The 10900-nt window shown below is 43.9% G+C and overlaps 1 protein-coding gene across 1 annotated transcript; it reads right to left on the reverse strand.

Moving 5' to 3' along the window:
* Positions 1-5328: 5328 nt before the first annotated feature.
* LOC121597332 (cytochrome P450 4C1-like) lies at positions 5329-10522 on the reverse strand. Its single transcript, XM_041923011.1, has 8 exons — positions 10010-10522; positions 8777-8974; positions 8443-8631; positions 8084-8156; positions 7836-7962; positions 7582-7770; positions 5888-6195; positions 5329-5785 (listed from the first exon to the last, which is right to left on the reverse strand). The coding sequence occupies exons 1-8, from the start codon at positions 10182-10184 to the stop codon at positions 5497-5499; spliced, it is 1548 nt and encodes a 515-aa protein (XP_041778945.1). The 5' UTR covers positions 10185-10522; the 3' UTR covers positions 5329-5496.
* Between the last annotated feature and the right edge of the window lie 378 nt (positions 10523-10900).

Consider the following 10900-nt stretch of genomic DNA (forward strand, 5'->3'; position numbering starts at 1 on the left):
ATTGCCCGTCTCTCTCTCTCTCTCTCTCTCTCTCTTTCTCTCTCTCTCTCTCTCTCTCTATCTCTCTCTCACACTTCTTGATCTAAACACGTTTTTCGGAGCTTCGCAATGCAAAGAGCTTTCGGACGTAAGTGCAACATTTGTAATCATTGCAACTGTAGCTTGGCTGGGTGGTGGTGCTTTGTTATGCAGCGATCGTTGCTGTGGTACGGCGCGTTCAGCAGCAGGACGATTTCATTTCGCCTTCTCTTATCAGCACCCCAAAGAGGGCCAAAGTAGGAGCACCTTTTTATGGTAAAGTACAGGCATGTGGACGAGCTGCTAGCGGACGAACCGAATAAGGACCAAAGCAATGTTTTTGGTGCATGACGAGTTAGCATTAACTCGTTGTTTCTTCAACAATTCTCCTTCACAGCTCTTCCAAGGTAAGCTCTTCATACTCGGTATGAGCTTCTAGTTGACGTTTGCTCTTGGGTCGTGCATAATCGTTTAAGTACAGTACAGTACGTTTAAGTGCATCAACAAAAAGTGACACGACCGAGGCAGCTCTTTGTGCTTAATTAAAAGCCTCATTAAATAAAGTGACCGACAAGTGGTAGATAATTCGGCACACGAACCTTCCAAAATGACCAAAAATGTTGCTGCCGTTCAACGGTTGCTTAAAATAGCAAATTGTTCTTTATTTGATTCATGCTTTGTGTATGAATGTGTGGGCCGTAATCGTGCTTTGTTTGCAATTGATTGCTGCCGTAAAATGCTTTCCCATTACGCTTGCCACGTTCAAGCGATTTGATAGATTTGACTATAATTTATCTACATCCACCGCCTCGAGAATACCTTCCCTCGACCCTCAATTGCCAGCCAAGCGAACTATCGTCAACGAATACACACATACACACGTGCCACCACCTCCCAAACCTCTACCAGACGATCAAATGATGAAAGTTTTACGCAGTCTCATTTGAAATCTATTTGCCTAATGGAACGAAACACCTTACCCAGCCACCGATCGTTGGCTGGCCTGCTCGAACACTTGACATTCGAAGGTTATGGGAAAGTTTTCTATAAATGGGCCAAATTTTTCCAAGCTTTCCTTCCACTCCCCTGTTGCTGCCTGATGATGCAGCAACGCTGGAAACAGGCAAGGTGGGCACGAGGGAGCGAAAATTGTTTCAATCTTTTGTAAAATCCGGTGTCAATTGAGTGGAATTGAGCGCAGCATGATAAATTGAGTTTGTTTGTTTTTTTGTGTGTGTGTGTATGTGCCATTGTTGTGGGGGGTTGTGGAAGTAAAAGCTGGTCGATTGTTTAATGGATCACAAACAGTTTGCTGACGGAGCAACAATTCATCGGTGATGTATGATGGTGAAAAGAAGGAACAAAAAAATTATACAACAATAACAATACTGTACAGAAATTCCCTCGTACTGCACCGTGAGTAATGGTTTGATGGAATGCTTTGTAATATTTTTCAACAAATTGAAATGAAAACGGTGGATTGTTAAAATATAAGCAAAAAAACGATAAAGGTTTTAAGAGAACCATTTGTTGCTGCTTTATAAAGACCATGAAGTATGCATCGTTTTATTTCATTCTTTCATAGCAACTTTCAAATGATTTTTGTTGTTGTTTTACAAGATAAATGTTCAACTTTTTCGATGTAATATACGAAACTGCATACATTCAGGCGCTAATTAGAACCTAGAAGGATGACGGAATGTAGGTATTAGTGATGGGTAACTATGATTCAGATACATAAATGATTCAATGAATCTGAATCTTGGTTGAAAAGATTCGTAAATCTCAAGAGATTAATGCAGCCCAAAAGATTCACGAACTTCTAAGGAGTCATGAATCCGAAGGAATTCATAAGTATCCAAATTTTTATGGACTTATCCGTGATTCTAATTCTTCTGCTTGGCGCAAAAACCTACGTGGTCAAGCTAGCCAATACAGGGCTTTCGAGACGGTCATGCGAGGCTTGAACCTAAGACGTATATGAATGAATGATCATGAAGCGAATCATCAGTGAATGATGCATGAATCCCAAAACTGATAGGTAGTTTTATATATTTTTTGGTTTTAGATTCCACTTGTGAAGGTTTTTAAAATATACCAAGAGTTTTTGGTTGTTCTCCAAAATTGTTTGGACGATTCCCGTAGTTGTTCGGATCATTTCCAGATTGTTATTCCATCAATGGTTTTGACATCCAAATATGACGATTTCAATACATCGTGGTAACGATCCAAAAATCTGTGGGAAACGGTAAATAAATCGTGAGATAAACCCAAACAATTACAAAAGTCATCCAATAAATCGTGAGAATCAACACCGTATTGAAACATTTACTAAGCTACCCCCGTCTTCTTCTGTTTGGCGTAACGTCATACGCGGACATGCCAGCCTTTACAGGCTTAGACTTAATTCATTAGCACGCAGCCGGATAGTCAATCCCTGCTACGGGGGGACGGTCCATTTTAACCTTGAACCCATGACGGGCATGTTATTGAGTCATTCGAGTTGACGACTGTACAATGGGACCGACCGAAGCTACCCGCATCGGACAGTGGTATACAGTTCGCGAGTAACTGCAACTAAAAGCTACTGATCTAAAATTTATCGAATGAAAGGCATCACTCCTGTCTGCTGCATGTAACAACATGGCCTTTTGTAGGAAGTTTTAATTGGCACCTAAATTAATTCAAATTGCATAGCTTAATGCTGTGCTGCTGCACTTCGTTGTGCTTTTGGCACATCAAGTCGGTTGATCTGCATCTATCTGCAAATAAGACTTATACTCAGAAACCTGCCCGGGAGGCAAAATTGAGGGCAAATCTCGAACACAACGCAGCAGCTTGGTGCCCGAACCAGTTGCACAACCAAATTCCCAGTAAACTGATTGCTTCCAACGAACAATCTATCGCCCGGCCATCTAAACTGGAAAACTAATAAAATTTAATCAATGTGCGTTGAAATGAGCCTCCTTACTTTCATTTCCATTCCAATTCCGCAAAAAAAGTACTTTTACTGCATGCAAAAATGTGCCAAACGGGACTAGATCAAACGGTTTGTCCGGTTTCAGTGTGTTTCCGAGAATGTAGCAGCCCAGGCCCAACCTTAAAAGTGACCCAGTTTGGGCCTTATTTTGTGCTCTTTTTCTGTGCGTTCTTTTCTTCCTTTTGCTCCTCTTTACGGTGGGTTCCTTGCCGGGCAGGACAATGTGTTCCAATTTCTTGCAATCGTACCCATACCATACACCTTGCGATACGCTTTTTCTCTCTCCGAACATTCCTGCATTTGCTGCTCGTCTGCTTCAATTGTGCTAGTGCCATCTTCCAGGCGCTGGGATAGACGTTTCCTTCGTATTTTTTAAACCTTTTTTTCAATCAACGGAAGAAAGCGAAGGTATGAAAAGGGAGAAACAAAACTCGATGTCATAGAACCGGGAGGTTGGCTTGACTGTCAATACGCTTTCGAGCTGCACCACATTGGGTGAGGAAGGAGCGAATGGAGCGAGAAAGCGAGAGTTATGTACAGGAAGTGAACGAACATCTTCGTGGGAACCAGGGAACTGGTGGAGCAGAAGAGGGCAAAACGCTGGTACATCCAATTCCAGCACTGTTCCCGGTACGTCCGCCCATTGTCCGTACAATCGTTCAGCAAAATTTGCACCGGAAGTGGACAGTGGAACGCCCGACCGGGTGATTGCGATCGAAGCGGAAGCAGCCCAGCGGCTCGAGCGATAGAGTGGGAAAAAGAGAATTTCCGCCCGACCGGAGCGGGCATAGAAGGCTCTTGCGGCGCACGCCACACAGCACAGCGAACGTGCCATTCCCGGGGCAACAAAGGACGGGCCGGCACGGCTCGACCAGCTTCACGGTTGAGGCTGATTGCAATCTGGCAGCAAGGTGCTTTCGGTAATTGATGGCATTACAGTGATTGCATGCTTGCCACGAGCGGCCGACAAAGACGCCCAGGTCTGGTCCCGGCAAGAAGGTTGCCAAGCCTCGCCCGCTACAGGGAAGACAGCCAGGTTGGAGCATCCGGTGCAGTTGCCGGTTGCAAGAATGTTGACTGACAATTAATGTGGTTGCACACCAGCTGAGCCCGCCTCCCGCAGGCTTTCGTACGACTCGGCTCTCCGGAGCCTTCGACCGAAGATAGACGCGAAGCGTGGCAGGGTGGTTGGGCAGGATTATTTGCCACCTGCTGCCCGGCGGTGCTCGTGGCCTACCGTGGTACGGTACAATTCCAGCAATTAGACGCTACAAACCGGCTGCCGGACAAAGTCCGTTCATTTCCTCCCGGCCGGTGCCGGTGTACATCCGGGGCTGGGCCGGGCACAAATGCTCTCTGTTCTTGTGTGTTTGTGTGTGTGCGCCGTGTCCGTTCGATCGATAGGATAGACGTGCCAAACGTGGGGACAGTGAAGGTGTCAATTATGGGTTGGTTGATTTGAGACAAGTCCGAAACCGTCATTATTTGACGATTTCAAATCGACAGGGCGTAAGTACGCCGAGCTGCTCTCAAGTGTGAACAAGTGGGACCGGGAGTTGTCCGGGCCTTGTTTCGAGTTTATTTAGTGGGTAGGTGGGTAGTGCTTCCGTGTGCTCGTTCGCTTGGATGTACAGCATAGATATGTCAACGGATTAAGTGGCAAATTGTTGTGTTGATTTTACGGCAATATCATTGATAGTTTCTAGGAAGGGCTTAAGGAATGTTCCGTTCCATACTTGATCGATCAACAAGAAATTTTGAACTACGTTTTGCTATAACTACCCCATTTTAGGAGGTGATCGTCTTTAGATCACTTTGAAATAGAAAAAAAAAACATAATCTTTATTATTGTGACTTTTGTCACGATCACCCATGACTTGGTATGATCATCTCGTACGCAACTTTGACGAGGCATCGCTGATAGGGCTTCAGGTGATCATTAATCTGTATTCAGTTTTAAGGACCTATTATTTTAGTATTTTAGTTTCTTTCATATTGGTTTGTAAAAGATCTATTTTTAATTTAATAACTAAAATAAATAGCGCTGTGAGCAAGTACATCATAATCTTTGTTTTGGTTCAAACAATGTTTAAAGCAGTAACATAATTTTAAAACATATCGTACTTTAATGCCAAATGATTCAGAATAGTTGACTAAAAGATTATTTGATTGGTTGCACGAAACTATTTTGTCAACGGTTTCTATGTTCTCTGGAATGCTGATTTAGAATGCTATTTTAAAAGAATGTGTAAAAATTAAATTTCCAACAGTGAAGAAACCACCTTCAACTTGAGTTAAATAACATTAGAATTCAATCTGATTATACAAATAATACAAACGCTTTTATATTAATCAATGAAAAAAGTAAATTTTCACACTTCCGTTTTATTACCAAAATCACAATGCTCTCAGTATTTTCCCTAACCCTTAAGAAACTAACTAAAAAAGTGAAAAGAACCCCCGCTTTGATAAACAACCAACCTCCCAACGGGCCTGCCCTACGCGTCCACCTTCTTCTGCCGCGACTCCAGGTACAGCAGGATGCCATCCTTCGGGCGCGTGATGAGCTCGTGCATAATCTTCTGCTCGTCGCGCGTCCGAACCGACCGCAACCGGTAGCGGCGCAGCACGCTCGACACGATGCTCTTCTCCTCCAGCAGCGCAAACTTCTGCCCGATGCAGTTCCTCGGCCCCGCACTGAACGGGATGTACGCGTACGGGTGACGGTTTTCCGTGTTTTCCGGCAGAAAACGGTCGGGATCGAATTTCTCCGGGTCGGGATAGAACCTGCGCAAAAGAACGAAACCAGGAGGAAACAAGAATAAGGTAAAAAAAACCTCCAATGAAACACACGCCGCCGCCGGTGGCTGGCGACATTCTCGGGCCAACCTTTCATCCCGGTGCACATGGTACGCATGGATGCCCACGATGGTTTGGGCCGGCACCTGGTGCCCGCCGAGCTGGACGTCCTCGCTGAGCGTTCGACCGAAAAAGGACACGGACGGATACAGCCGGAGCGCCTCCTTGATGCACCGCTCCAGCAGCTTCAGCTCGTTCAGGTCCTGCATCGTGGCGAGCCGGTCGTCGCCGGGCGGAAAAATCGACTCAATCTCCTCGCACGCCCGCTCCTGCACGTCCGGATGGAGGGCGAGCAGGAACAGCACCCAGCTGATGCCAGCTGTCGTTGTGTCGTGTCCCTTTAGCGATGCACGGGCGCAGGTTGTGCCAGGGCACCGAGGTCGATCGAATCGGTTATGGGGAAGGATGAACAGAAAAAAAAAAAAAAACAAAACACACAGAAAACAAGCCATTAGTAAAAGTGCTGAATCAGGCTCTGCCCGGTCCAGTGCGATATGATTGAGAGTCGCTGAGGTGTAATTTAGCGTAGTCGCCCAGGTAATCTTTGCCCGCACCGGACTCGACATTTTGGGGTATTTGGTTGGAAAATTGGACAACCAATGGGGCTGCTGGTATTGACGTTTGAGGGTCGATGGAACGAGTTTCGTTCGATTATGTTTCTTGACGGCTGACGGACGGCTGCTGTACCCAAACACACAGCAGATGGAACAAATGGCATTGCGACAAAACATAAATCGCTGTCTTTTGCACCGGATCGTATCCGTATAGTAATACAGTATTGAGATAGTAGAAAGGGATGAATTTGGGAATGTTTGTTGTGTGCTTTTGAGCAAGCTGTTTCCAAACATACGAAAGAGAAAAAAGGTAAACAATCCTTGGAAAGTAATAACTTTGAATTACCCAAATCTTGGTCACATGAACTCAAGTAATTATTGCAGTCATTGTTGCCAAATTTTAGCTATAAAGCATCAATTTTTGACTCTAACTCTCTTGTGGGAATCATGATAAATGTTTAAGGTATTTGACCCGATTTATAACAACTGCTAATTAGCATTACAAAATCTCAACAAAAACGGTGTTGATTTGGTTGTTGTTTTGTAAAAAAAATAATAAAATTGATTTTAATGTCATTGTTTGCACCTCAACCCACATGCCTTCATTCAAAGTTGTAAAATTGGCATGACAATTGAAATATTTTAAATTTTATTTTTACAGTTATCAACTACTTTATTTAAATTCCACCAGTTTGGAACATTCAGTGTCAGACATTAAGCTGAATTTTGTGAATAAAGCGATTGACTGACAGTCAAATATTGATGCCTTAGAGACAAAAGTTGATTCCTTGCAGGCAAAAAATTGTAAAAAGTTATCAAAAATGTGTGTATTAGATACAAACATAGCTGAGTTAAAGCCAAAATTTAGTGGCAACGACTGTGACGCATGAATTGTGAATATTGAGATTGAGTTTGCATTTGAGTGGGCACCCAGCATAACCAGCAAGTAAAAATGACTGCATAGCCAATTTTTTTGCCTAAATGTATGCAATTCACATTACAAATTAAACCTCTTTGGTTTGATGTACATTGAACATGGCAAATTTTCTGGAAATTAATTGTCAGATCGTTTACGTTAATCCAGCAATTTTCGAAAAGATCCTTCTCAATTAACATTTACGCACTAGCTACCAAAAACTATAAATGTTCCGTTCCCCGGATCCACCTTACCTCAAACATAAACGTATCCACCTCCTCGCGGACATCCTCATCGGTCATAATGTTGTGGGCCTGATTGCCTTCCAGCAGCAGATCCAGAAACGCCATTCGCTTCCTCACACCAAACGCTTCCCCGTCGCTTGTCTCTGCGCCGGCAGATTTCTTTGCCGACTCGAGTGCTGCCTTTCGGTCCCGGATTACCTGTTGGAGAGCAGTGTGAAATTAATTCCCGAACACCATTCCACCGTGTTCCAACTGCACCATACCTCGCGAGAGTAGTTATGCACAGTGTCCAGGGCGTTCTTGTACCGTGCCGCGAACCGGGACCGCAGCCAGATAAAGTCCAGATGCAACCAGGGACGAACCATACGCTCCACAAACAGTCTGCTAAGCCTGTGTAACAGATAACACGACCAAGGTACACCCGGTACATGCACACCGGTTGTAGTAAAGATCGAGCACTCATGTAGCAACAACAGCGCCAGGTCGCTCCCCGAAGGGAAACGCTACTTACTCGCAGACTGCCTTGACGTAATCGTTCTCCTCGCCTTCGCTCTGAGCATTCACCTTCACACCCATGGCCGTTTCTGGTGCGCATCATCGCAAACGTCAGGCAAATCCCGCACCAAGCCAGCGATCGAGACACGGAAACATAGAGTGAGAGAGAGAGAGAGAGAGAGAGAAAATATACCACAACAATCCATTAAAGCACATGTTGACAGCGTGGACAAGCGTCTCGCGAAACAAACCCCCCGAAAATCCGACCCGGCTCACGGACTCGTACATCATCCGGTGCCTCGAGGGGTGGGCGTTTTGGGCGATTTGGAACGCGTCCAAGTCGATTGATCCCACCGCTCGTGTTCCAGCACTTACCGCAAATGATGTCCAGAGCCGCTTTCGCGATGAACGGATACACGTTGACCGGTTTGCCGGTGTCGGCGTGCGGCCGCAGGTATTCCACCATCTCCTCACTGTTCTCGGCGAACACGTCGCAGAAGCCGTCGAGGATGTTGAAGTGGAAGGTCGGTGTGATGAGCTTACGGTGCTGATGCCAACGCTCACCTGTTGCATCCGCGGCAAGGAGCGCGATTTGAGAATGTACCGGAATGTCCCACAAGACAGCAGATGGGTGCAAAAGGAACACAATAACACATTGTCAATCAATTGTGGTGGTTTGGAGGTGAGTAGTCGGTAGTAGTAGACGTACCTTTGGAGGTGAGCAGTGCGTTGCCGAGCCAATCGTGCAGAAAGCGGTACATGGTGGCTTTTTCGATGTGTTTGCTGGAGCCGATTACCTGCTCGACGTACTCGGGTTTGCTGATGCGTACCTCGGGGGTCAGCCCGGTCCATACGCGGTGGATTTCTGGATAGCGGCGCGTCCGCTCGTCTAGCAGGTAGAATATTTCTGTCGATTGATTGGGAGCGTAATTAATGTTACTGTTAATTGAATGACTGTTACATGGGTAGATTGGTCGGCTTGGGATCAAAACATAAAACAGTCAAATTGAACATCGAGCTGATAAAGATTATACAGGTCTCTGCTAACAATAATTGACGTGTAAAACACTGTTAATCAACCCTTTTCTTATACTGTAAGATATCACACTTTTCTTTGAAACATGCAGGAATATCCTTTCGATGTAGATATGGTTTATTACGTTGTGTGCCTTTATTTGTCATTTACTGTTAATATATTTTGATTCTGATCTAATTATACAGGGTTTCCCACGATTCATCCGTCAGTCCCTATAATTTATTGGTATTGCACGATTGGATATCAATACGATTGAACCAAAAACTTCTTGGAAACGGCCGAAAAATCGTAGGGACATACTTAATAAATATGGGAACCAACCAAAAAATTATGTGAACCAACCAATAAATCGTAAGAATTCCTGTATATAATCATGAAATAAACTTTTGTGCTACAGTAATCAACTTAAAGGAAATAAAAGACCGTAAATACTAATAGATAGGAAAAAAAACTGAAACTTTAACTGAAACTAAAGGCTAGAAGCAACGTAACCTTCTGTAATGCCTAGGAATTGTAACATAATGATGACCAAAAACAAAATGAGACAAGATCAACGTAAAGTAAACAGAGACACAAGAAGCACACTAATTAGAACTAATTAGTAAAATTATTTTATATTGCATGTTAACATTTAAATATTATGATAAATAAATGCATATCCAAAAACATGAGAAGAAAATTGTAAAAAGATAGTAAGAATAAAACTATTAACAAAAACCAAAATGTCTTTTTATAACATCATGCCGTTTTTAAGTGATTGTCTAAGTATCTTAAACTTTTATCTTAATCACGTTTTGAAGTATTTCGAAAAATCAACTTCAAATTGAATTTGTTTGTTACACATTATTCTCGCTTGTGTGTTAAAAAAAAAATATTATACCCGCATTGTTTCGCCAAAACACTCACCGTGCCGCTGTTTGCCAATGAACGAGTACATCGTGCCGATGAGCGGGTAAGCTTTCGGGCCCGGTATCTTCTCAAATATCTGGCTCAGCTGCCATCGTTTCATCAGCCACTGTAGGTAGGCGGCAAACACAACAAACACGAGCACACCGTGAAAGATCGTACTGAGCTCCGACATGATCGTAACGGGAGAGAACAGCAACTTCGCGTTTTTGCTCCAAACAGGTTCTGCGTAAGCGCGCAGGTCTGTAATGACCCAATTTTCTCGTAACGCGGCGGAGCTTGACTGAGCCAGAAGCGCACCAAGTAGTTCGACTTGATGGCTCTACCGATGGACCTTTAACCTGTTATGCACACACGAGAACAATAAAGGCGTAAAGTTTGCACTTGAACTAGGAAAGTATCGATAGGCTACTGTCGATAGAGTAAAGCCACACGTTGTACTGTTGCTCTCGATCGAGCAGCGCATAAGCAACTGCCTCGTTGACCGGCTGTCTGTACTAAATAAACTCGAAGCGAAGCGTTCGTCGGTGGGAAGCTTAACATAAGAAAACAAGCGGTACCAGCGGCACTCACCATGTCTAGAAGGGCTAGACGAGGTGGCTGTGAGCGATCAAGCGTACAGGTAACGTCTTAACCCGTTTCATCGCGCACTATGGGATGTTGGTTGAAGCGTTGATGGTAAATATTCAACCACGAGTATGTGTTGTGAGTTCAAATTATGTCAATAGCACTAAACAAATGATCAAAAACTAAATTAATAGTGGTTAAATGAGCAGGTTATTTGAATTTTTTGTTTTTTTTTTTAAATCAGGTATCATCAGCAAGGAATTAAATGAATAATATTTTCATAAATATCAATATTCCAAGTCCAAATATTCCCAGTATTGGGTA

The sequence above is a fragment of the Anopheles merus genome, chromosome 3R (genome assembly GCF_017562075.2).
Source record: "Anopheles merus strain MAF chromosome 3R, AmerM5.1, whole genome shotgun sequence".
In the NCBI taxonomy this organism is placed as follows: Eukaryota; Metazoa; Arthropoda; class Insecta; order Diptera; family Culicidae; genus Anopheles; species Anopheles merus.

Bases quoted from the DNA above. Each gene is read 5' to 3' on its own strand.
- LOC121597332 (XM_041923011.1), bottom strand. From the start codon at position 10,184: ATGTCGGAGCTCAGTACGATCTTTCACGGTGTGCTCGTGTTTGTTGTG. The intron at 8,157-8,442 runs GTAAGTGCTGGA...GATGCGCACCAG, and splicing joins GGCTCTGGACATCATTTGCG to AAACGGCCATGGGTGTGAAG. The intron at 7,963-8,083 runs GTAAGTAGCGTT...TCTGTTACACAG, and splicing joins TACGTCAAGGCAGTCTGCGA to GCTTAGCAGACTGTTTGTGG.